This window comes from Podarcis pityusensis (genome assembly GCF_964106645.2).
Source record: "Podarcis pityusensis genome assembly, chromosome: 6".
Lineage (NCBI taxonomy): Eukaryota > Metazoa > Chordata > Lepidosauria > Squamata > Lacertidae > Podarcis > Podarcis pityusensis.
This window is the reverse complement of record NC_138030.1, coordinates 39,891,765-39,919,581: the sequence shown is the minus strand read 5'-3', so window position 1 is coordinate 39,919,581 and position 27,817 is coordinate 39,891,765. Positions and strand designations below refer to the sequence as shown.

The 27,817-nt window shown below is 40.8% G+C and overlaps 1 protein-coding gene across 6 annotated transcripts in view; it reads left to right on the top strand.

Annotated features, from left to right (window-relative positions):
- SRGAP2 (SLIT-ROBO Rho GTPase activating protein 2) overlaps positions 1 to 27,817 on the top strand; it is a 198,845-nt gene that overhangs the window by 2,010 nt on the left and 169,018 nt on the right. For all 6 annotated transcript variants that reach the window (XM_081009025.1, XM_081009023.1, XM_081009024.1 and 3 more), the window contains exon 2: positions 864 to 1,429. In XM_081009025.1, the coding sequence (XP_080865151.1) occupies positions 1,363 to 1,429 (67 nt within the window). In that variant the 5' untranslated portion in view covers positions 864 to 1,362. The remainder of the gene's footprint in view (positions 1 to 863; positions 1,430 to 27,817) is intronic.

The following is a 27,817-nucleotide window of genomic DNA, read 5'->3' as shown; positions in this document are numbered from 1 at the left end:
TCCACTTGCTTGGGAATAAATCCCATTGAATTTGGTAGGATTTACACCAGAGTAGACATGGTTAGGATTACCCTGTTATTCCTTAGTCAGTGAGCCATTACCATTTCCTGTCTGCTGGCCACATTGTTTCTCTCTTTGGATGTGGATCCAGGTTTTTCGAATCCCCTTTTCTTAACATTTGCTGCCAACAGTAGCTTGTAATTCAGAAAAAGAAGTTTTGTCCTTACTTTCCTCTGCTTGCATCTCTCTTGCACATACTGCTGTTTCCCCAGGCTCCAAATCAGCTTTGATGTCTACAGCAGATACATGTATCCCTCCCTCCCTCTTTAATTTGCCAGCGTTTTGGGGTTCAATCCTCTAAAATTAACAATGATGATAATAAAAAACAAAAACCTAAAGCTGGTCTGTTGGCTGGACCAAGATCTGCAGCTTTAGCTACACCAAAGGGGATTAGTCTTGTTTATACAATGGCTTGTGGATTCATTTTTGAGCTCCTGTAGTTCAAGTAATTTGAGGATTTGGGTCTGACTTCCCTTTTTAGTATATCATATTGCTCTGTCTCCAGTTGCTGTTTAAACTAACAAGAGGGAACACAAAACTGCTTTTGCAGGGGCTGTTTTCCTTTGTCTTCCCATCTCCCCATTTTCTTGGATTTAGGAGGTTCTAATGATATTAACCCCATCCCCCCAGCTCTCTATCTAAAATGTAACTATTGTACCCTTTTCTTCAATTGGAGGCATTTTTTTAATGCTGCAGTTTGAGTAGCTTTCATTTGTACTTTGCATTTCTAGCTTTCAATCACATTTGTTGTTTTGTATATGCCTATAACTGGTTGAGAGTCAATTACGTATTTGAATTTGCAGGCAGTTGAACTGAAGAAAGTGACTTTGGAGCTTTCATCTCTTCTACCATTTGGGATTTAATTTGCATCATCTCTGGCTCTATAAAAAGAAAAAGAAAAAGTCAAACCCACACACAACATGTTGTTGCGCAGAAAGACTTCCACTCCCTGGCTGTGCTATTAATGTTAGCAATCAGGAAAAGCCTTTGGGGGCTGCAGATTCTCTGTAGTCTGATGCTGCTGCTGCCGCCACCGCCACCACCACTGCTGCTAAGGGTTTTGGTGCAGGGAATCCAAACTGCTGCCTTTTCTGTCCGCTGAGCTCTTCACATCTGCATGTCTCTGCTGCTCACACACACTCCATCTCCCACCCTCTCTCCATGGACTGATTGCTGTTGAGGGAAGACGAGCCTGGCCAAGTGATTGTTTTTGGGAGGAACGCAAATTGCATTTATTTTGTCGTATTCTGGAGGATCTGCTCTGAGGATAATCTTTTTTTTGCTGGGGGGGGCAAGGAAAACATGACGTCGCCAGCGAAATTCAAAAAGGATAAGGAGATCATAGCTGAATATGACACTCAAGTCAAAGGTAAGCATATATATATATATATTCTTTAATGTGAACATGGTGTGTTTCTGTGTGTGTTTCAGACTGCAGTTGCATATGCAGGCGCTCATGCTACATTTTTGGGTGTGGAAGGGGAAAGCATTTGCAGATCGCCAGGAATTTGCAGTGCTTCTCTATAGTGCAATGTTAGAAGGGATTGACAGTGATTGTTGCTTCTTTGGGTGGGTTCTTGGTGTATCCACCCCACTATCTTTTTTATATCTAGCTTTCATTTTATGGCAGTTTTTTGCTTGCGAGTAGGCTAGAGGAGTATAGAACATACATTTGTATTTTTTTTAAATAAATTTTGATTGTAAATGCCCTCTTCCCCTGGGGAAATGTATGTATTAGCCTAAGAAGCTTTGTTGAATTTCAGCTTAGAGGAGCTCTTTTACAGCTGTATGCACCAAAAGGCTTTCACTCTTCATCACCGCCTTCTCTGTGTGTGCCTGTTCTACACACCTCTGGCAGCTGGTTGCAGTGCCCTTCAATTGAAACTGCATAGATTCAATGATAAAGTGTTTTGGTGATTCTGTGCTCTTTTTGCAAGATGTCCATTAAAGGCTGTGCCATGTTTGCAATGGCAACAACTTGATAGGCGTGCTCCATGCAAAAAATACCTTGGTGACATTAGGCAAGTGGGTTTGGTTTCACATCCTCACATATCCTGAGTGACACAGTTAGGAGACGCTTGCCTAACCCTTTTGTGTCTGCAGAGTTTTCAGCATTACTTCATACATGTGTTTATAGTGAGACCTCATTCCTGCACGTGTATAGCCTGACACAATGCTTCTTGATAGGGGAACTTTGAAGTAGTCATTTTAATGAGAAGTCCTTGATCTGCTTGTCTGTGGAGGATGGCATGAGAGAGTGATTTCGAGTTTGTGGAAAATTAACTGGCTTCTAATTGTGAACTACATGTGCTCAAGGGCTTTTCTGCTCTCATTTAAGTAATTGCAGCGCTATTGTGGATTCGTGGCCTCTTGATATGATATGATCTGAGAGAGATCACTGTCTTCACCATGTTTTAACATACAAAAAGCAAGACTCTCTCTTTTTTTTAAAGGTTCTGCTGCTTGGACTAAATATGGCTTTTTAATAAAAGTGTTCTGGGATTCCTGGGTTGGAGGCAGTAGCCAGTGAAAGCATTTTTGTCTTTCACTTCTCCACCCCCCCCCCATGGTAATGTAATCTTTTGCTTGGCCAAGCTAGCAACCAAGGTTTTAGGAATTCCAATAGCCAACAGGAGGCATTGATTCAGAAAAGCATGGTATCCATCCAGCAATAAATTGCTGTCTGGGCTGGAAGAGTAGGTGGTCTTAAAAATGCAGTTTTCCAAATATATGTAGAGACTTGGATTTCCTTTGTTTCAGGATACAGCAGGGAGGGTTCCCTCTTCCAGCTTGTTGAAACAATGCAAAAGGCATTTGTTCTGTTCTTAGTGACTCAACCTACTGCTCAAGTATTGTAGCTTCCATTCTACATGGTGGTCTGTATTTAGGGAAAGGATTTCAGGTATGCAGAAAAAAAGAAAAGTCTGCTTATTTTAGCAGTCTATTTGCAGTTGTAGTGTTAAATAGAGCTTGGCATTTGGATAGGAACTCTGATTAAAAAGTATTGTTACTTTTTCTTTTTTAAGAGAACCACTGCTGTTTCAGCATGGTTTAAAGTGAAGCTCTGTCCCTTGCTGTTAAAATATTTAAAATTCTTATTAAAAATGACAGATTTTGAACATGGGACTAAATCATGCACATTAAACCTTTCCATGTATGCAATCCTCTAACACTGAATGAGTATTGTCAATGGGGGAAATGTTATTGGTGGGTGGTAGGATGCTGGAGGGAAAAAAAAAAACACCTGGCCCAATCATTGCAACTGCTGGATAGCCTCTCTCTGTTTTGAGTCTACAGGACACTGACCATGTGCTTTCCTTATTTCTTGAGCTCTGTTGGAAATTATGGGCAAGACCATTTTTAATAGTGAACACAACTTGAGAAACAGGATTTCTTTTCAGCAGAGTCTGAGAGCACTGCCAAGTTTTACAACAAATACTCAAATGGTGGTGTTTTTATCTTGTAAACCGCCCTGTGATCCTCTGATGAAGGGTGGTATAGAAAGTTAATAAATAGTAGTAGTAGTAATAATAAAAATAATAACATGCATGGAATAGTTACATCTCTTCTGATGAGAGATGCTGCTTTATGGAAAACAGACTGGTAGCTCCTCTTAGCATGGCTCTAGCAATTTCAAGGAATTACCTGGACCTGAGTAGCCACTTCTAAAATGCCATCCTATGCAAGGCAAGAGGAGAGAGCAGTCTGACTCTGTTCTCTGCCTCTTTCAAACATACACAGACTTCTCCTTCCCTTTTCTTTTTGCTAGAGCTTGGGCAAATGGGCTGGTTCCCCAGGAAGAATAGTGAATCGCTACTTTCCTATGATAGTTTGTTTCCTCCACCTGCAATTCTTCACTTTCTTATACCGTAGTTCTATACTTCGATGCATCAATTTACAGTGGTACAGTGGTACCTCGCAAGACGAATGCCTCACAAAACGGAAAACTCGCAAAACGAAAGGGTTTTTGGTTTTTTGAGTTGCTTCGCAAGACGATTTTCCCTATGGGCTTGCTTCGCAAGACGGAAACGTCTTGCAAGTTTGTTTCCTTTTTCTTAAAACCATTAATACAGTTGCGACTTGACTTCGAGGAGCAACTCATAGCACGCGGTGTGGTAGCCTTTTTTGAGGTTTTTGAAGACTTTGGTGATTTTTGAAGCTTTTCCAAAGCTTTTCCGACACCGTGCTTCGCAAGACGAAAAAAACCGCAAGACGAAAAAACTCGCGGAACGAATTAATTTCGTCTTGCGAGGCACCACTGTACCTTAGTTTACGAACTTAATCCATTCCAGAAGTCCGTTCTTAAACCAAACCGTTATTAAACCAAGGTGTCCTTTCCCATAGCAGTGGGAGACTCAATTTACAAATGGAACACACTCAACAGGAAGCGGAACATGTTCTGCTTCCAAGGCAAAGTTAACAAACCAAAACACCTACTTGCGGGTTTGCAGCGTTCTTAATCCAAGTTGTTCATAAACTAAGCTGTTCTTAAACCAAGGTACTTGAACTAATCCATGGTCATTCAGAAACCTATACCCCTTCTTTTAGAATTAGATTTCTTAGACAACATGCCATTCAGGTGCAGCATTTTTCTTGAGATTGCTTCCCTATTAGAATATTGTGATTGCTAATATCAAACAATCCAAATTTTCTAGTATCTCGTGAAGTGTGTGTGTGTGTAAAACTCAGGAGTCTGGCAGACATTTTTTGAAGGGAAAGAGTCATAGAACTAAGTGGACAAGTGAGAGAAGGGATCATGTTCTTGCTGGCTTCCTTCCAGGTAATTGAGAGCTGTCATAGTTTAAGCTTCTTTGAACATCTTCCAATGAGTGGCTACTTCTCATGAGGGCAAAGTACTCTGCTTATGCTCATGAATGCTCTTCATAGTATTACCTGATTGGCAACTCAGTCACCAGACCAAATTTTAAGGTTCTAGGGCACCTTGATTTTTTTTATTATATGGTTGATAGAGCATTTATGTTTAGGGTTTAGTAAGGTAGTTTCAAAAAAGCTACTAGAACTTGAGGTTTCATTCGCAGAAAACATTCTCATGGTTTTTATGGATCATGCCGCTGCTGCTCACATTATGAAATTTTCTGGCACACAGTTCTTTCCACTATTTTCTTGAGGGAACAGAAGCGCACATGCGCATAAAGGGTGGTGACATGTCCTATATCTGTTGTTGTGTCAAACCATGCCCACTGGTATGAATGAAACTGAGCATGGCATGCTGCTATATCAATCAAAAAGCTACAGTTCTCTCACACAACAGGTAACGCAGCATAAAAGGAATGTTAGAAATTGGGACAGAAGTTCTAGCATTATAACCAAGACAATAAACTCAATCATCACCATGTGTAAATGAATGAACCCTGTATTTGTTATACCACCAAGCTATGCGTGATGGTATGATTTCCATGAATGGTTGTAGCTGGTGCTTCTTGGACTGTCTTAAGAGTCATGGATGTAGCCAGGATTTTTGTTGGGGGGGGTAGGCCTTTTGTTGGCGGGGCAGAACTTCAGTTAGCTCTGTATTTATATTGAGTTTTATTGATTTGGGGGGGGACAGTTGCCCCTCCCTGCCCCCCTTGTCTACGCCCATGTTAAGAGTACCACTATTATTTGTGGCTTAATTGTGTTAATGGAAGGTGGCGCTGTGGTCTAAACCCACTGAGCCTCTTGGGCTTGCTGATCAGAGGGTTGGCAGTTCGAATCTGCACGAAGGGGTGAGCTCCTGTCGCTCTGTCCCAGCTTCTGCCAACCTAGCAGTTTGAAAGCATACTGGTGCAAGTAGATAAATAGGTACCGCTGCGGTGGGAAGGTAAATGGCATTTCTGTGCGCTCTGGCTTCCTTCATGGTGTTCCGTTGCACCAGAAGCAGTTTAGTCATGCTGGCTACATGACCTGGAAAGCTGTCTGTGAACAAACACCAGCTCCCTCGGCCTGAAGTGAGATGAACACTGCACCCCATAGTTCCCTTTGATTGGACTTAACTGTCCAGGGGTCCTATACCTTTTTACCTAATGGCATCTAGATACACTGGGATTAAGGACAAAGAACCAGGATGCTACACTTTCTTTCCCACCTCACATTCTGATGAATTGTTCCATTTAATTGATTTCCATAAAGGTGGAATAAATTCTTGAATGTTGGCATGTTTTTATTGCAGGGATAATATACCTTCTGTGGGGGCTGGGGGGGGGCTGGAAGAAAGCTTCCAGCAAACCTAAGCAATTTAATGAAGTTCCTATGAAAGCTCAAATTAATCTATACAACGGGGAGGAAAATGGTGTACAGGATAAACTTGGTCACCCATTCAGTCTGCTTGACGCATCTTCAAACTTTTATAAGTGAGGCTTAGTGCAGCAGAAATTCAATTATTGTTACAAATATTCACTTTTCAACCATAGTTAGAAGGGTTTAACAAACTGTAGTTTGGGCTAATGATGTTGAGCATTAATACATACATACACACATAATTTTATTTGTATGCTGGCCTTCCATATTTCAGATCATGCTCAAGGAGGCTTACAACATGAAAAAGTACACTATTGCAACATTACCAAAGTAGTCACAAACAATAAACAAAACATCAAAAAACACACAACCAAACTGAACAATTTCCACATAACTCACAAGATCTAAAATAAAGATACAAAAAACCAATGGCAACAAACCCCCATCAACAAAAGCCCCCAGCCCTGATGTAGATATACAGTAATTCATTGCTACCAGCTGCCTGATAAAACATACTTGATGATGGTAGGATATAGAATGGGGTCTGGGGAACACTGTGCTCATAGATGGTGCACAAACATTTTTCTTGGACGAGCCAATAATAGCACAAGCATCAAGAAGTTTAAGGAAATGGTTTAATAATTAAATTCAACCAGACGCCCAAAGCTTTAAGCAGACATGTGTGAAAAGAGGACTTATTGAATAGAAATTAAGCATAAAGCTTACTCTTGAAACTTTCTATATTTTTAAAAAAACAATTCCAGATGTTCAACTTTGAAACAACACACAACATGCTTCATAAAAGAAAACATGCTTCATTGCTGGATTTCACTTCAGTTTGGAAATATATATACAAAACTCATGTAATTAAACGTTAATTTAACACCAGTACTATGCTAAAGCTAATTAATGGTTGCTTTTGTTAGTTATTTGAAACATGATAACCAAAGCAACTGACTTTGCAAGTAGTATCTCTGAAGGCATGCGTGTTATTTTCGGACTGCTGTAGAAGTTTTGTTCAAGTTTCACTTCTTAGGATTCTTACAGATAAAGAGTAAGTTACTGGCAACTTTGTGCATTAGTAGCACAGACAATTTGCGGTTAGAAATCTCATTTATTTTCAAAAGGAAATCTCACACCCCTAAAGGGTTGAGCTTAGTAATGCCACTTCTCAAAATTAAGAGTGTTGTGTGTTTCGTCACTTTTAATAATCGCTTGTGGCCTTGAAATTTGGCATCTGAAACTAGTTTTATGGGAGTGAATAATTCTTTGTATGAGATGTAGAAATGTAATGCAGGGTGGGTGCAAAGTACAAGATTCTTTAAGAAGCGAATGTAAAATGATCTTGTGTTTACAAGACTTATAATTGTTTGGGAGTGAAATCTGGAATCATGATGTTACAACACTAGTATGTAGTCTGTGGTATGTCTAGATAACAAGAGAGGGAGAGCTTGGTTAGAAATTGCCACGAGGTAAAATGAGCTGACAACTTGTCATTTCTTATGCAGTGCTAGAAGGCAAAAGCAAATATATATGTAAATGTGAAACTGAGGGGGAGCAGACTTCCCTAAAGTGGTTACAATGAGGGCTATTATATGATCTGGTACATGGCTGCTTTGTATGCTGCTATGCATTCCTTCAGGAACACTATGGATGGGTCACGCTTCTGAGATGATAGTTACTCAGCTTTGTGGAGAACATGGCCTGTGGCAGGAGGGCATCATACTGGGGAAATTAGAAACAATCCCTTAGAAGGGATCCATCTCCCCTGAAAGGTGTGATTATATAGACTATACTTCTCTGAGTGGGCGATGGTGTTCTCATAATGGAATGCAACCATTTGGAACACAGAGTGATGGGCATGTAGACTTAATGGAAACTTGCCTGCCTGGTGTGAAGGTAGGATGATGGCATTAGTGGTGCTAAGTTTCCACATCCATGACATGTTGAGGAAATAGTCTTGGAAACTTAGTTAGGTAAGATGTTGAACTCTATAGTCTCCAAGGTATCATATCTTCAGATATGCTACCTGGACCACCTGCAGTGCAAGCTAGACAGGAGAGTTGCAGGGCCTCAGTGATCAGAGTCAGATGTCATATTCCCAGTCCAACAAACAAAGGTTGGTCTGGACTGGAGTATGAAGAAACAATGGCATCTAGCCTTCCTCCTTACAGTTTCTTGTGTGTGAACCAGGAAAGTTAAGTATTCCCAACAACCAAAAGAGTGCAAATCACTTGTCACTAATGCCCCATTTGTGACATGTGTTCCGATTTTCTTCAGATGCCACTAAGGTACTTCTATTCTTGATTTGTAGTGCTTAACTGGGATCTGAACAATTTATTTTATAACTGTAAAAAAATGGAACTTGAGAAAAGAGAGCCTGTTGACTTGAACCAACTTGCATTTCACTGTAGAAATTGCAAGAAAGTCTTGAATAAGTAGGTTTAACTTTTTTCCAAGAAAGGATTTTGATCTTTAGAAAAAGAGCATTGAAAACTGTGATGAAATTTAGTGAGTGGTATTAATTTTAAGATTCTTTTCATATTAGAGGATTCCACTGCCTTATTTATTCAAAAGCGGTATTTTCCTATCTCTGTTTGGGCATGTATTTTCATGCAAATTATAATCACAGGAACCTAACAATTTACAGATGTCTGAGCTTATGATTAAATGGTAGCAATTCTTACCTAAAAATTAGAGTTGATATGGTAGAACAAGATATACTATTTTTTCTGAAACCATTTTATCTTTAACCTTCTGGATAAATATAACTTTATTGATGGTACGATCCTGAATCTCTGAACAGTTTGTCCAGTAGTGTACAAATCAATGCCCTTTTTGGTCAAAGCATTAAAGCTTTATCAAATATTTATCATTAAATATTAAAGCATTAAATATTTATCAAATATTTTGATAAATCAAAATATTTCTGTAGTGTTGGCACAATTTTATAATGAGGAATGAAAATGTCAGTACTTGCATTGTCAGGGGCAATTAACAAACTTGTGTGCCCTAGCATTTCTCCTTGCACCCCTGACCTCAAAATGTTTCCTCTTAAAGTAGGGTTCTAATGTTAGGTATTGTTTATTGAAAGCTTCTAAGGCAGAGGTTTTCCATTGTTTAATTGCTTAGGTTCACAGTGGGATTCTTTTTCTTTGTATGGTCCTTCAAGGTTTACCTCCAAATAGTACTATCTTCCTTTTCAGCAATGCATGCAAATTCAGAATGGCTGTAGGATCTCAACATAAGCATCATCTATACATGTGCCCCTTCGCTTCAGAGTGTGCCTCATCCTGTGGGCTTTTTATCAGTTCTTGTTTACAGTATGTTTACAGTAAGGGGATTATATGGCAGGGGTCAGTCCATAACGTCCCACTTCATATGCACAGGCTGCCACGATACAAACTATGTGCTATAACAGCTATATTTTTGTACAATTGTACTGTCTTGTTGAAAAATGTGTCTCCCTTCACCTTACGATGTACGTTCCAGTGCAGTCATGAGACAAATAGGCTTTCCATTCCTAGGTTTGTTGTTTGAAAGCTGAAAATGTGCTTGGTGCTGAAGAAGCCAGCCAGTGGCATGGTATAAAGCAAGTGGCAATTGCTGGCTACCCTATCCTTTTGAAGTTCTGAAGACTTCATCTCTGGGCACAGAAGTGTCTGCAGCATTCTTTCATTTAAACTTCTTTCATAACTTTGACACACATGCAGTCGATGCATGTAGGAGGAAGGTAATGGGATCACGTTGCTGACACCTCCCCTGGTAATGCTTTCTCCGGTTGACAAAAACCCAGTATGTAGAGACAAAGATCTAAAAGAAGGCACCTATTGATATAGATGCACAGATCTTCCACACTCAAGGTTCCCACTTGAGAACATAAGAAGAGCCTACTGGATCAGCCTTCAAACCTATCCAGTTCAGCATCTTGTTCTCACAGTTGCCAGCCAGGTGCCCTTAGGAAGACCGAAAGCAGGACCTGAGTGCACCAGTACTATTCCCCACCTGTAGTTTTCAGCACTGAGCTATCGGCTTTGAGCTCAAAGGTCTTGCTCCTGGTCAGTCAGCACCAGTTGGCTGGTCAGACATCACCCTATGAGGTATATGTGAAATTAGGATACTTTGTCCATATATGCATCACCTCACATTTGATTACATTGGGTTGTATTTGTCCTCTCAATTGCTATCTTGTGCCACTGTGCTTTCAGTGCCTAGTTTCTACCACCTCCATTTAAATTTTCGTATTTATTTCCATCTTCATTCAGGTAGGGGAGAAGGGAGATTGGTTCCCTCATAAGCTCCTATCAACTTCCTCCTGCTGCCTGCCATCAGTTTAAAAGTTGTTCTGCCACCCTTTTAAATTTTAAGCAGCAACTACAGTGGTACCTCGGATTACATACGCTTCAGGTTACATACGCTTCAGGTTACAGACTCCGCTAACCCAGAAATATTACTTCGGGTTAAGAACTTTGCTTCAGGATGAGAACAGAAATCGTGCTCCAGTGGTGTGGCGGCAGCAGGAGGTCCCATTAGCTAAAGTGGCGCTTCAGGTTAAGAACAGTTTCAGGTTAAGAACAGACCTCCAGAAGGAATTAAGTTCTTAACCCAAGGTACCACCGTATCTGGTTGCATCCTGGTTCAAGTGAAGCCTTTCTCCACTGGCCTCCTCCCTCCCCCTTAGCTCATGAGTTATACATTATTACAGGATTTGGCTCCTAGCACACAGTGACCTTACAGTGCCCTTATTAGTCTGAGCTGCTTTAATTAAATAATTAGTCTGAGTTGCTTTATTAAAAAAAGGGGGGTGTTACTTGTCCTCTTGTTGCTTTGTTGTTTAACTTGCCTTGATGCTTTGTCAGCCGGGACTCCCTGTAGCTCATGGAGCAATATTGCGGAGTGTGCAGAAGCAGCAGTATTCGGGATGGGGGCAATGTGCCATTGCACTCCGTATGCTACATTAGAATATTTGGAGGAAAAGGTATGAAAAGAGAATCATCCAGAAATCCAGCGTGTCTTCTAAAAATACAGCTATACATCCCCATCCCCATTCTTTTCTCTTCCCTTGTGTGTGGATAAAGTCCAAAGGTTTATCTAGTTAATTTCTTCACCCTCATCTCAAGAATTCTCTGCAGTTATTTTGCTATTTGCCAACTTGGACATCAGCGGAGTTGACCCAAGCCTATCAGCCTGGTTGCCTGCGCAAATGGGGCTGTAAGGTTATTACTTAATATCTTCTGCAGCACAAGCTGTTTCAAATGTTTGCTGCCCATCTTGATAGAGAAGATAAAATTATATTACAGTGCCACCTGACCAATTTGCAGTGGGACTTTGTCCAGGTGGAGATAGATTTTTATGAAGGCTTTGAGGATGCTCTCATTTCTGTAGTCCAATAGTTTTGAAGTACCCTGTTATCCTTAAAAGTAATCCCTGAAACGTAGCCCCCTCGCAAGTGGCAGGCTTTCTGTAATAAATGACAGTTTTTCAGCATTGTGGCCCTAACAACTACAAATCCTTGGTTGGCTTCTATGCTGTAAAGTTGTACTGCCTTTTAAAAGCATTTTGGGAAACCACATCTGCTATGATTTTCTCCTCTGATCATTGATGCCTTAAGGGGGCTTGTCATCAAAAGATAAAAGAGGAAACTCGTTGGCTCTCATCTCCTAGAAACTGGGTGATCGACTCTTGGTGACTGAGTTGGTCTCATTTAATTTACCTCTCCATTTGAGATAGACTCAGTGATGTTATAGCAGTTAAACCAGGCCAGGTTCAATGTGTTACTATTGGTATATAAAGCCCTTAACGACTTGGGACCAGTTTACCCCCAAGATCACCTTACCCCACATGTATGTACCCACCTGACCGCTTCAATTGGCACTATTCCCAGTTCCACATAAGACCTATTCTGCATTTGTAAGAACTCTATTGTTTAGTGTAGCAGCACCTACACTTTGGAACTCCCTGCCTATTGATATCAAGCAAGTGCTTTCACTATATTCCTTTTGGGGCCTGCTAAAATGTTTAGGCAAGCCTTCCCCGATGCTTTGAAAGTTAAGGTAATTTTAAGCTGCTGTAGTAATTTAACTTTTGTAGTTTTTAAAGTATGGTTGTGATTTTTTCCTTGGTTTTCCTGTTTTATTTTTTGTAAACTATTTTGAGGTATATATTTGTACAATCAAGCGGTGAACACATTTTAGAAAATAAAATAAATAATAAAAAGTGATGGTCTCCTAATCACGTCTTCCTCTTTTACAGCCCCCATCCTAAATTTTGATAGGAGCATGTTAGTTCTTCCAATGGGTATGTGTCAGTTCAGAGTGCTGCAAAGTAGTTGATCATGGGTAGCCTGGAACCTCCTCTACCTTCCTAGAAAGTTAAAGGTGGCTTTGACTTTCAAATCTTGAAAAAAGAGGTGTGATATGGTAGAACTGGCGTCAACTGAATTGGAAGAGAAGTTAGTTGTATAGGCTGATTACCTAAGGCTAATCTTATCTGTTAAACCAGGGATGGGGAACATGTGGCTCCCCAGATCATAGAATTGTAGAGTTGGAAGGGACCCTGATATAAGTTAAGACTCCATCTCCTGTCAGCCTCAACCAGCATTGCAAATTGTCCGTGAAGTTGGGAGTTTTTCTCTAAATACAATCGTACTTTGGCTGACGAATGCCTTACGACTCAAACATTCTGGCTCCCGAATGCCGCAAACCCGGAAGTGAGTGTTCTGGTTTGCGAACGTTCTTTGGAACCCGAATGTCCAACGTGGCTTACGTGGCTTCCGATTGGCTGCAGGAGCTTCCTGCAGCCAATCGGAAGCCGCACCTTGGTTGCCAAATGTTTTGGAAGTTGGACGGACTTCCAGAATGGATTCCGTTCAACTTCCGAGTTACCACTGTACATCTGGATGGCACCAAGTTTCCCGTTCCTGTTTTAAACCAGTGTTTGTAGCTAGGTTAAAAACTGTCAACCTGAGTGAATAGGATCCAAGCACATACTGGCTGATAGAGGCTCTTTACATCTTATGTCACAAGATCTGGGGTGGGAGAAGGTTGCATAAGTCACATGACAGTTTTAATCCTGTGTTCATATTTAGTGATTAACTTTCTCCCTAGCTGTCATGCTTTAGTTGTCCTGCTGTTGTTTGTTATCAGAGACCTACAATGAAGCCATTATTAAAGGTCATGGTTTAACTGATTAGGAGTGGGTTGCCACCATATTCAGTTGTAAAATCTTTCCTTATTTTTTCATTTCCCTCCAGGTCATGTGTTCAGCAGCCTCTCAGTAGTTACCTGGCTTGGGTGTTTATCCTTTGAAGTTAGATTCCTTGTACTTTTCAGCAGATTTCTTCTGGCCTTCCTCTCCTCTTCCCTCCTCCCAAACACTTCCTGTGTTTAGCAAGTCCCTATTCCTCATGAACCACAAATGGTTTTGAAATGCAGACTTTAGCCCCGCCTTCATGTTCATTTTTAACAAAATATTCATTTTCCCCCTCTCAATCGTAATTATTCTTAAGTTGGCAAAAAGGGGGCCTGTTTCCCCAATCAGCCTTCAAAGTCAGTGTGCTTCCTGTAATTTCCCCCGCCTTTTTGGTCTGCTTTTGTGCAATCAGCCTGCTATTATCCATGTAATGTCTCAATAGGGCTGACTCCAGAGGACTGCAGGAAGAAGCTATAATATGAACAAAAGACTTGGGTTTTTGTGCTTCTTTTAAAGTCAAATACTGTACATCTGGAGTGGGAGGGGAAAGGCTCTTTGACTGTATAAAGGAAAGGACAACTAAAGCATTACAAAGGCCACAGGATATAGGATGGATGTTTGGATGGAAACTTAACTCTGCTGCGAATGAAAAAGTGCACTCACTTTTCCCAGTGGGGTTGAATTTCGAAAGGGCATGAGTACTTGTTTTCATACCTTTCTCATAGTGTAAGCTCGGGCCTACTAGTAGGATGCTTCTAGTTGTGGAAGAAAGGCTAGGACTTTTGTCTTTGGCCTGGGCTAGTGGTACATGTTGTGTTCGTAATGACAGAACACTTGTAGTGGATGTGTTCCTGTATGTTAGATTTCCCAAAGTGGAGTGCCTGATTTTCTAGAGCTGGAGAGGCATTCATGTTGGACAGTTTGTGGTGAAGGCACAAGATGATATTATTGACATGCAATGATCAGTGACATTCAGGGGCTAGGAGCCCACCCGCCTGTCTCTGCATTCCCTGGGCTGTTCCCTTGCTGCTCTGGGTGGCTGGGTGAAAGGACAGGGGAACCCTGATACAGCTCCTTGCCAAGGGCACAAGGGAACCTAGCTAATTCCTTGGTGACATTAATGTCCCCATTAACTGTCAGCAGAGAGAGCCCGATTTTGAACATGCAAACTCCAGGTCAGAAGGTGCTCGAGCCAACTGGTGATGATTACAGCTCATTATAAAGCCCGCTTATATACCTGTGCAGGTGTGGTCTGTTCAGGATGGGGCAGTATTGTGGGAGCTTCAGTATGGTAGCGTTCAGGGATTCTGCAACCCGTGACTTGCTCAATTTGAATCAACCCTATTCTGCTCAAGTGGATGACTTCATGGGTGAATATGTGCTAGGGAGGGCCTATTCAGCACGTGGCTGCTGTGGCTCTATTCTGATTGAATAATTGGTATGTGGCTAGGTATACATAGCAAGAAGCCTGCTGGATCAGGCCAAAAGCCCATCTAGTTTCGCATTTTGTTCTCACAGTGGCCAACCAGATGCCTGCAAACAGGTCCTGAGCTCAACAGCACTCTCCCTGCTTGTCATTCCCAATATCTGGTATTCAGACACATACAGTATCTAATTCTGTAATACGCATCATAGTGAGTAGTCACTGATAGACAAATTCATGGAGGATAACACTAATCCCCTCTTAAAGCCACTTAAGCTGATGCCATTTCCTATACCTTGTGGGAGAGAATTCCATAGTTTAACTATGCCCTATATCAGGCATGGCCAAACTTGGCCCTCCACCTGTTTTGGGACCACAACTCCCATCCTTCCTAGGTAACAGGACCAGTGGTCAGGGATGATGGGAACTGAAGTCCCAATACAGCTGGAGGGCCAAGTTTGGTCATGCCTGCCCTATATGAATAAGTACTTTATTTTGTCTGTCCCAAATCCTCCAATATTCAGCTTCATTGTCCCCAGATTCTAGTGTTATGAGAAACAGGGCAAAACTTTTCTCTATCTACTTTCTCCATCCATAATCTTACACACTTTTATTATGTTACCTCTTACGCACCTTTTCACTAAACTAAAAAGTCCCAAATGTAACCTTCTCTCATAGGGTAATTGCTCCAGCCCTTTGAACATTTGGGTTGCCTTTCCCCCCCTGAACTCTTTCCAGCTCTGAAATACCCTTTTTGAGGTGAGGCAACCAGAATTGTATACTGTATTCCAGGTGTGGTCATGCATAGATCTGTATAACAGCATTATATTGGGGAGTTTAATTTTCAGCCGTTTCCCTAATGATCCCTAGCATGGAGTTTGCCCTTTTCATAGTTGCAGAATTGAACTGTCTCCTACAACCCAAGATCTCATTTCTGGTCAGTCACCATCAATTCAAATCTTCTTGGTGTATATGTGAAGTTAAGCCAATCATTCTGGTTGGTGTTTTGTTATCTGAAGCTGCCTTTTGAAGCATTTCAATTTATTTATAAATCAAGATGTATTTTGAGATCTTCAGGTTTTTTGGATCCTTTCCTGTTTTATGAAAGATGGTTCCTTAGCCTACACCAAAATAGCTTGGCTATAATACCGTATTTACTCGAATCTAATGCTCACCCTTTTTGGCCAAATTATGTTGCGAAAATTAAGATGTGCATTAGATTCAGTGGCGCATTAGACTCAAGTAAATATGGTATTGCCTGGCTTCTCCCCCAGTTTAAAGTGAGCAGAGTATATTAACACTGCTGGGTGTGCATGTGGGCAAGTGCCTGTAACATACTTTTGTGCTCTTCATAAAGTACAGCATTGTTTTGCATCTTAGTCCCACTCCTCCAGGATTACATCAGTGAGCTTTGGGGTGTGCTTGAAATACAGATGTCCTTGATTACCCTGCATGATTGAGATAATATGGAGAGGTCTCAGTGCTGGTTACTCATATTCACATTATCCATCAGAGGGTGACTGCAGAGATGTGGTCCTGGATTACTATGAGGAAACATTCTCAAAAGTTTTGCATGTAAAGATGGATACACACATCTTATGTGTTCTTCAGACAGTTGAGGGAGGATGAAGCCTTTCACAGTATCTGTACATCTAAGCAGATTGACAGCAACTTTCCTGGGCTCTTGTTTTTCTCTATAGGTTTTTCAAGTAGAGATCTTGAACTGCAGGATGCTGGGGATTGAATTTTGGGACTGTTTGCATCCAGATTATAGGCTTTGTCACAATGTGTTTTAGGTTCTGTCCTCAATAGTAGGAGGCAGAACTAGTGATTGATCAGAATTGAGATTAAGTTCCAGTCTTTAGAAAACACTGGGCAAAGGATTTGCCCACAATGCCTAGCTAAAATGAAATTCAGAAATGCATCTGAACTATTTGCACTCTTACCAGTTTTACTTAGGGTTCTGTTATGCTAAAATGTATGCAATCCCCTTAGTAGTTCTTTCTGTCAAGTGGAAGTGGGAGGAAGAAGGATCTCTCCATTTTTAAAGTGAGTGTTTCCTAAGTGATCTTTCATTATGCAGAAGGTGTTCGCTATATAAAATAGAAAGAATCCACCAAGGGATGCTGCATCAGTCTGTAGGAAAAGTCAGCTGATCTTCTTAACTGTTTGGCATTTAACCAACTTGACCCATGTTGTTTCTTGTGAGAAGGTTAAATGGTGCTTTCAGAATGACTTGGACTCTTTGACAAGTGGTAAAAATAAATCCATCTCTGAATAGACAAAGGGCTTTCTGGTATATGAGGAAACTGCCTCCTCCTTTTTCTGCTGCTGCTGCTTCAGTGGTTCCTTTCTAAAAACAAGCAGTTTGATTTATGTAAAGAAACACAAGCATAAGCACAATTGCTTGTATCTTTAAAAAAAAAAACTGTCTTCAGTGTGCATTCTCAATTTCTACAATAAAGGAGTAGTGTTGTGAGGAAGATAATTTATTAGTCTTCATATAAGAACCATTTTTTCCTAAAAAACCCAATTCTTTAAAAGCACATTTTAACCATGGACTTTATTATTTGGGTGCTGCATACTCCAGTTCCACTAAATTCAACACCATAGCTGGGTCACTGTCACAGGAACACAGGAAGCTTCTTTATACTAGGGCAGACTTCTTGTCTTGTATTTTCTGCTTTGACTGGCAGCAGCTGTCCAGGGCCCACAGGTCGAGGTCTTTCACATTGCCTGCTACTTGATCCTTTATTGATGCCAGGGAATGAACCTCAGACCTTCTGCATGCCAAGCAGGTGCTCTGTCAATGCACTACAGTCCCTCACTCACTCATGGCACATGTTGGGTGTGACAGCCTCCGTTTTGGCTTCTGTTTTCATTCTGCGTGTAGGGATTACTACGAAGTTATTCTTGCCTGTAGGTCCCCAAGCCAGCACTCTCTCAGACCTGTGGAAGTGAAATGTCTTTGAGGAGAAAACCTGAACAGTCTCAGAACTGCTTACACAGGTATTTGAATGATGTATGGAGGATCACTGTATGTAGTCACGAAGGAGCAATATATATTAATTACACAACATTTTAAAATGTATTCCTGTCCGAAATTATGCTCTGCATCCCACAGTAAAACTTTATGTATTGCATTATGTCAGTTATGCAACTTCATTAATCACCCAGATAGCCTTTTACGTCAGAGGAAGTTCTGAAAAAACAGTTTCCTCTTTTTGTGCTGAGAATATGTTGTTTAAATTGTATTCTGTTCTGCTCATTCAGCTTTGAAGAAAAGATAAGTAAGCAATTTTTTCTTCCCAGGTTTTGATGAGTGGTTGAAGGATTTATGCAGCACTATCATATTCAAGTCTACAGTGGTACCTCGGTTTAAGAACAGCCCTGTTTACGAAGGATTTGGTTTATGAACTCTGCAAAACTGGAAGTAGCGTCCCGGTTTGCAAACTTTACCTCGGTCTAAGAACGGAATTCGAACGGTGGAAGGGCACCGGCGGCGGGAGGCCTCATTAGGGAAAGCACGCTTCAGTTTAAGAACGGTTTCGGTTTAAGAACGGACTTCTGGAACGGGTTAAGTTCATAAACTGAGGTACCACTGTATTTGGAAGTAAGCCCCATTGAGTTTAATTGGACTTACACACAGGTAAATATATGTAGAATTGCAGCTTGAATGTATCATTAAGCTTTATCTTTAAGTACTTTTTAAAAAATCCTAGTAACATAGATACCCGTACAGTAAAATTTTCCTTAAGACTACCTTATCATGACCCAAGTGTAAAAGTTTGTCATTTGGGAATGATACCAAAGCTCAGGTCTGAATGAATGCCTCAGGTGTTGGAGCTCCATAGCAGAGGAGCAATTACCAAGAATGTGCTTACTTGTATTACTTGCAGAGAGAGACTACTTCTTTCTTTTTTTGCCTCTGTGTATCCCTTTCAAGCACCATTTTGTAAGTATAGTGGCTACAGGATGAGTATTCCCAGTTACCATTTCAGAATGGTACTTGGGGAAAAAACCAAGGTCTTGGGCTTCATGTGTAGCACAGAGTATTGGTTGGATTCAGTTTTTAATATTCCTCTGCTTGTAATATTCCCTTCAGGTCAAACAAAACAGAAATCACTATTCCCTCAGACATGACAGGGAATCTCCCTTCTGTGCTATGCCTTCAGGAAGATTCCCCCCCCCCCCCCCAAGGTAGACACACATTTAGGTTACTTGTTAGGCAAAAAGTAGATGGGGACTCTTTATGTGAAGGACATTGAACGTAATGCAGTGTGGATGGGCGACCTCTGCATTTGGTTGCACATCAAAATACAGTGGTACCTCAGGTTACAGACGCTTCAGGTTACAGACTTCGCTAACTCAGAAATAGTACCTTGGGTTAAGAACTTTGCTTCAGGATGAGAACAGAAATTGTGCGGCGGTGGCGGCATGGCGACAGCAGCAGGAGGCCCCTTTAGCTAAAGTGGTACCTCAGGTTAAGAATGGTTTCAGGTTAAGAACGGACCTCCAGAACGAATTAAGTTCTTAACCCAAGGTACCACTGTAGAGTTGTTGTCCTTATGCATTGAGTTCAGTAATTTTCTTTCGTGTGGTTTTCTTTGATTTTTCAAATATAAAGTGATTAAAAATACTGTGAGACAATAACATAAAACGACAACAAAGCACCTTACTTCCAAGTATTTTAAGGAGCACGGGGAATAAGAAAAGGGGAAAATTTGTATCATTAAATCAATACAGAAATATACAGAGGAGTTTTGGCATTATGTTCTTATTGTAAACACACAGTGTGATGAATCATGGGAACAGAGTGGTGGTGTTCTGCTTTATTTGTAGAAGTAATAAAATCACACCAAACAACAACAAAAAGTTTCTCTTCTAGTAATCTTTAATTTGTGTAAATCCCCCCCACCCTCAACATAATGCTATCTGTCACACTTCGATATACCAGTAATCCGGATATTTGGTGTGGTATTTGAATACCCAAGCACAAGCCCATTCAGATTGAATTGAAATAAGAAAGTGCATGTGAAAGTTGGGTAAACTGCTGTGAGAGGAGCATCAATTACATAAAATCCCTTGAATAAATTATATCTTGTTCAAACTTGGTTTGTGATCAAACACTTAAGTTAATTCAGATGTTTGTTTTTCTGTTAGCAGGTTTTCTCCCCAGGGCATGCTGGTACTAGCAAGTTGGTTATCTGACACCTCAGGTTGGACTGAGCTCTCATTTCTCTTAAACCAGGACTAATAGCAAAACAAGTTTAGGATAGGTTTGCCAATAATTCACACAGATGTCTGTGTGAATCTGGTTGTATGTGTTTAACTAATAATAAAACTTTTATTCCCCGTTCGAGTAGTGTGCAAATTTTAAAAAACTTTCCTGTATAAATGTTCCTTTTGCACCTGTGAGAACAAAGCTATGAAGACAATCCCCCTCAAAGGTTTAGAAAAGATAAAAGCTTAAGTGAATTTTAATACTAGCAAAAGATAAGTGGGTGAAAGCCCTAGATATCAAATGTGTGACTTAAATTTTTTTAGCCGCAGTCTGCCAAGAAAATATATCTGCTAAGACTATAAAATCTGTGACATGTTCACTTTATAGGCTCTCCCCCAACTGCATTGAATAGATTAGACTTTTATCAATTCAAAGGGAATCTGAAGCAAGAGAAATTTAGTTTTCTTTTATCGTGTCCACAAACCCAACAAATAACCTTCAGCTTTAATAAAACACTTCAGCATTTCAAATGGTGGATTTGTAAGAAGAATACAATGGGGAGAGGAGAAGCTGTTCCAAGTATTTGTTTATGGAGGTGGTTCTATGTGTAGGGAGCAGTAAGGGGAAATGGGTGCAGGAGACCTTGGGTTGGGTGAGGGTTGTGGAGATGGAGGAGCAGAAGTTGCAGGATGGGCATAGAAGCCGGGTTTATGGTTATGCAATGGAAAGATTGGGACGGGATTCATCTAACACACACCATCAGCAGAAGCCCTGCACAAGGAATTCCAATTGTCCCCTCACATCCCCAAAATTGGCTTGGTAGGGTCTGGGAGAACCCCAAGAGCAATGTGCAGCAGGAGGAGCGGGAGGATTGTTCCCTCTGGCAATCCACGTTAGTGCAGGTGGAACGTTTATAATAGCAAAGCATTTACCGTATTTTTCGCCCTATAGGACACACTTTTTCCCCTCCAAAAATGAAGGGGAAATGTGTGTGCGTCCTATGGGACGAATGCAGGCTTCTTGGCTTCAGCGATAGCAACGCGAAGCCTAGGAAGCCTGCGCTCCGGAGGCTTCGCGTTGCTTTCGCTGAAGCCAGAGGAGTCTGCTCTTTGAGGCTGGCGGTGGGGGAAAGCAGCGCTTCCCCCCATCACCAGCCCCACAAGCTGGGTCGAAAAGCCCGCAGGAGCCGCATGCTCTTTAAAGGGTGTGCGGCTTCTGCGGGCTTTTCTATGAGGTAGGGGAATTCCCTGTCCGCTGCTCCCAGAGCTGCGGGGTGGGGGGAATCATATTTTTTCCTTGATTTCCCCCCCGAAAACTAGGTGCGCCCTATGGGCCGGTGCGCCCTATAGGGCGAAAAATACGGTAATTCCACCTAAGGAGTTTTTTGTTGGGCTCAGAAGTGGATAATAAAAGTGGAAGGCCAGAGAAAATAAGGTTTCAGTAGTGGAGGCGAAGATGATCAGAGCGTGAAACGGAGTTATAGCTGAAGGGACCAAGATGAATGGGCAGAGTTTGGGCATATTGTGGGGTAGGAGGCAAGCATCACACGTTGGCAATTGGTCAACTGACTTGAAGACTGACTATTGAACAGGCAGGTGGAGGTGTATACTGGACCTAGCAGGGAAGGTCTAGGGTGCACAGATGCAGCAGGATGCCATTGGCATGTAGGTAATACTCTGTGTTGTCCAAAAAACTTCTCACAAAACAATAAATAATGGGGTGAAGAGATCAGGTGTCACGTTGCCTGGAAATGATGTTTACCTTGGTCTTGTTATAGAGGTGTGGACTTGTTTGTGCAGCTTTTCACTTGAACTGGGGAAAGAAGTTTTGTCAAATTCAAACTCCTTCCTGAAAGCAGAATAGGCAAGACATGTCAACAAGAGCAAACTACTTGAGAGTTTATATTGTGTCCTTTTTATTTAAAGTGCTCTTTATTTGTTGGAGTGCACTTGTTAAACCAGACTTGAAGGCTTGCTTTAGATGGTAATGTGGACATAAGGGTTATTGCTGTTAGAACAAGCAGAAGAGGGGGTTCAATAGGAAGTCTTGATTCCTTGCCTTCTTGCTAGGGATATTTCTGGGAACATTTATTCTGTGCTCCCATTCCCCTCTCTTCATTTTACTGGTGCAAGTTTGCATTGGTAGAAAGCTGATCAGCCAGAGGGACTTTGATTTTGTGCCCATTCTTGACAAATGCAGGTTATAAGAGGCTTTGTTTGCAAGCAGCCACTGCAACCTTACACTACTAATCTATGATGAAACACTCAGGCACTCTCCTTTCCTTTCCTTGTTCAAAGAAGTGAAGTGATCCAAAGGCAATTTACACATAACTCTGAGAAGTGATGGATTGGGATAGGAGGTGAGAGCCATAAGTAATAAGTAATTATTGGGTTTGGTGCTTAGTTACTTTACAGACCTTCATTTTCTATGTATCATAGTTTTGTTTGCGACTACATAGCTCTTACTAAGATGTAATCAAACAGGGCAGAGGTTTTAAACCTCAGGACAGAACTAGCATTTAGATGGTTAACAAAATCCAAATACCTAGATTTATGCCTGTAATTTGAGCTCTATATAAATTACAAAATGATAGTTGCTGGCTTGGGTCCATCAACTCAGCAACTGAACACTCCCTTTTTCCCTAATCCTCAACTGAATGTTGTACCTATTGTAAAACTGAGTATTGCCCTCTGACATACTGACCACACTAAAGGACAGTGGTGTTGCAGTCCTGTAGAAGTACTGATAGGACTCTTACTTTTGATCACACAGTATTTTGTTTATTGGCTCGAAAGAACCCTTCTTTAATTACTTGGGATGTTTCTTTGTTGTGTACATACAGCTCAGAATAGGCTAACTCAGCTTTTTCTTTGAGTTGCTTTCAAAATTGGCCCGCTCCAATTTAACCCCCCCCCCCAAATGCTTGCATAAAGGCAGAACATTTTGAAGTGGGAACTCTGGAGCCAGCCCTAGATACATTCAGCTAGGCTCTCTTATTACTGTATGGTCTGCATTTCAGCAGGAATACTTTAAAAAATTGTTACAAGTCTCACCTCAGTGAGACTCTTCCTGCCAAATCTCTGCCAGATACACTTGGATAGAAAACCAATCTGGAGGTATCCTAGATAGCTTAACCTTTATAAACCCCAAATACCACTGGCGGTTGCTTTCTCTCTCTCTTTTTAAGGCAGAATAGCTATAGCTGCTCTGGAGAACTTTCATTTAGTGTTCAGAATTTTTGTACTTGAAAATTTCATCCACCTTGAAATAATCCCCACACTTGGCATCTCTGTGAAAAAGACTCCTGCCCATGAAATGGTGGGAGAAACTGCCCTGTTGTCAAGGTCAAGGGAGCTTTGTGGGTGGTGCTTACAGCTAAGGAAGAATTAAGAAAGGAGATCCAGTTGTTCAAGCATGTGTATGTTACCAGTGACACCTTCTATCTTTTTAGTATTCCTGGATGTCAGAATTTCTAGATGTAGTATATTGAAGATCAAAATTATGGAAACATGCTTGTTGTTTTAGAGGTACTGCCATTTTTTTGTTGGGTGGATTCACCTCAACTTCAGAAATAAAAAATGCAACATTCTGAGTTTTTGCTATGTCAGTACTGTTCCCAGTAGCCATGTCTCATTGATTGATACCCAGTCCTTGCCAGAGCCTTCTGCAGAAATCCAGACTGGGCCAATGCACAAATCTGAATTACTGACTTTTACTGCACAGTCTTGTTTATGTTTACTCAGAAGTCCTCCTTGCGAAGTTCAGTAGGACTTACTCCCTCGTAAGTGTGCAGAGCTGTAGCCTTAATTGTATGTAGATGGATTTCCTCCATGAATTGGAATTTTCTTGGTACAGAGTATGCCCAGCCCTGAAGATGTGATGAGCGTTTCAAAGGTGTTGCAGAGCTGCAGCATGTCCAACCAGTTTTACTGCGCTGGTTGCTTTTCAAAGAGTTCCTGACATGTTTGAGTGGCTTAAAATAAACTGCTTCCGTGCAGATTTCTTCTTCTTCTTTTTTCAAGCATTTCAAAAGCAGCAGTGACAACCTATCTTGGGAGATAAGTCTCCAAATAAAATCATTGCCATAGTACCATTTGCATTTGATTTATTGTATAGAATACTTTAGTGATTTTTTTGGCTTTGTATTTGACATTACATGCCACTCCACTTGGCAATTGTGATTTGGATTGTAACTTCACATTTTTGCATGTAAAATATTTTATGATGGAAAGAAGAAACAGAAATGGTGGGGGGTATCTCCTCACTGTGCTTAGTTATAAACCTGGTAGGGGAGCCAGCTAAAAAGGATTATGCAAATTTCAACATTAATTTACAGCCTTCAGTGTAGACCAGTAAACCCAAAGCTAAGTGGCTTGTAAGCTCCTTAATTGCTGTTGTTTTTAGCAAAAAGGTGAATGTGTGATTGTTCGTGTATACTGAATCATTGTCAGATCTTATATACTGATACAATTATCCCCTGTGAGGTCAGAGGTCCAAGTGAATTTGGTTTAGGTAAAAGGTGATTGAAGAGCTGGTATTGACTTTTTCCTTTCAATAAAAACTATATATAATTTTATTGCAAGCAGGTTTTCTTCAGCAGCTTGTTTATAAGACTCACTGCAGGCCATGTCAGGACAGCAAGAATACCAGAGACTTTGAGAATGCCTTTAATATTGTATCATAGATAGTGTCACACCCAGACTCTATTGTGTTGTATTTAGTGTCTTTACAAGAGATAATATGATTGAAAGGTAGCTGAAAGCTTTGAAAGTTTTTTTAATACCCCTCTATCACCGAGCTATGGCCATTCCCCATTAACTTGACTGTGGGCAGGCTAACCGAATCCTTCCTAATTCTTATTCAACTGATAATGTAAATCCATAATAGCATGTAATTTTCAAAGGAAATTTTAGATGTATCCACATCTGCTCTATTTTTAAATGCTTAGCTGATCTGTATATTTTCCATTCCCCCATGATGGTGACATTTAGAATTGCATCTCTTTAACTGAAAAGTTCTGGTTTTGGTGGCAGCCAACACACCCCAAGTTAGACCATATTTTCCATGCTAGATCATGATTACAGCCATACAGACTTCTAGATTTGACTTATAGCACTTTTTTGTATTAACCATGACTAATTTGTGGTATCTTCTGATTTTTTTCTATTTAAAGAATACATTGTACTCATGAGCCAAGTTGACGTTTTATTTTTCATGGCGATGTATTTATGCTTTTGAATTTTAAATTTTTTTATCACAGTGTCTTAAACGTTGGATCTAAAACAATGCAACTGAGCCGTGCCTGTGCATCGTTAAGTAGGTTATGGCCTATGAAAAATCATACCACAATAAATCAGTTTGTCTCTACGCACAATGACACGTTTTGCCTATTTCAGAATTGGCAGAATCTTTCTGAAATCTGGCAATTTCAGAGCTATTATTTAGGCTAGCTTTCTGTGTAGAAACAGATGCTGAAAGACAAACTTGCTGGTCTCGCACTTTAAATAGCCCTCAGATGGCAATGCGGATAGTGAGAAAACACAATACTGTGGAGACTGCTTGATTATGTTGGCTTTGCAGTTCTATTATTAGATCACAATAACGGGAACGGAATGCTGTAGCTGCTGCATTGCACACTAGAACGATCGAATGGATATGATGCGTTTTTAATTCTGATATTTAGAAGCCTTACAGGCTCCTTCTTTGTGCTACCAGTTGTTTGGAATCTAGTCTTGTTTTTCTTCAGTAAAGGTCAGAAAGGTCCTTAACAGCCCAGAGCTGCAAAATGGCCATTGTTCTAGAGGAGCCTTAAATTCTCGCCTTGTTAAAATAGGGATGTGTTCAAAATATCAGCTCTCTTCAGATGTTTGTTTCTCTACATTAGGGTGGGGAACCCTTTTGACCCAACAGAAGTTTGCCTTGGGAAACTTTCTGATGCCTGAGCGAGTTTTTTGTGTGTATGTGTGCCTAATAAACAAAGCTAAAAATGTTGAAAATGCCAAACTTGCCTAATATTGCACTTGCAATGGGTACCCATCCATTGTTGCTTATGAACTTACGAAATGCAAAAGTTTCCACAGAAAAAACAAAGAGTTTGAAAAAAAAAGTCTCCCTGCCTCGCTGACTAAAGATGGAAAACGCTTAACGTAACGAAAATAGCTAGCTGAAATACCTGATTCTGTTTGTCATGGTGTTCTGCTGCCTGTTCGTCCACATTTTTATACTTTGTCCTCTGATGAGGGCTGGATGGGCGGTGCATATGGCTAGATTACAGGTTCCCAGAGTTAAAAATAGGAAAGCGATGTGGAAGTCAAGGAAGACTAAATCCTCTTGATGTCCTGTTAAAATGGCCAGACTGATTTATCATGGCTTAGGGTCAAGTGCCTTCTACTGCTTAAATGGTTCTTAGCCCTCCAGGTCTGCTTTGTAGCAGCCGGACAATAAGGGCAAATGATTGAGTTCAATTGTTTCAATCTGACTGCACACAAAGCAGGGGAGTCCTTCATTGCTTTGGGGAAGAAAACAACCCCCATTTAGATGCTGCTGTCAATGGTTGTTGTTGTTGTTGTTTTAAATCAAACTAGAAGGTTCAAAGCTGAAAGTAGAGTAGCATCTTGGCTGTTGGCCATGCTAACGCTGTGGTTACAGCAAGAGAGAGCTGTTCTCCCACAAGCTTTTTAAATAGTCTTTTGCAAAAACCAAACCCATGTACCAAGGAAACTGCTGCACAGCATAAACTCTATTGCTGCCTGTTCCAGAAAGCTGCTTGGTCACTGTGTAATACTGAAAACTGATATTAAAATAAGCTTTAAACGAAATAAAACCAGTTTAAAACCAAAGAGTTAATATAGAACATCTTAAGTTATTTGCCAAATACCCAGATATCTTCTGGATAGTTTTCCCAACAGACATGCTTGCTAGTCTGCCAGCATATTTATTGTTATCCTTCATACTACCATGTGTTACTTTGGTGGTTAAAACTTTGCTTCTCTGTTTCTAACCTGACTTTATCTACCTCTCTCATAGTTTATTGGCTTTTTCTTGGATTGCATCTGTCCAAGTCTGGAGAGATGCACATTACGTCCAGGAAACTTCAGCACTTCTTGTCAAGATTTTTTAATTCTAAGACTTAAAACACAAGCTGTGTTCATATTGGACTGATTCACACGCAGTGGCAAACATAATTTGGCTTTTCACATCTGAGCCTTGGGTTAATTCATTTCTCCTTGCCTCTTGCCTTTAGATGCTCCATTACCTTGTTTGCATGAATCATGATTGGACATTTAATACAAATAGGCAAACAATGGCTTTTGCATACAAGGAAGTGAGGATGATAACCTGAGCATTTGATTGGCCGGGGGTGGGGAGCTGTATCAGTTTGAGGTATGGAAACCACCAAACAGCATTTAGCCATTAAATATGGACCATCCCTTTGTGTGAGTAAATCTGTATTTTAAATCTATTTACGAGTAAAGAATACAAAGTGGATAGTGGGGTGTGTGTGTAAAGAAATACAGTCATACCTTGGTTTTGGAACAGCTTAGTTCTCATACATTTTGGCTCCCGAACGTCACAAACCCGGAAGTGACTATTCCGGTTTGTGAACTATTTTTGGAAGCTGAACATCCGGCAGGGCTTCCAATTGGCTTCAGGAGCTTCCTGCAGCCAATCAGAAGCCACAC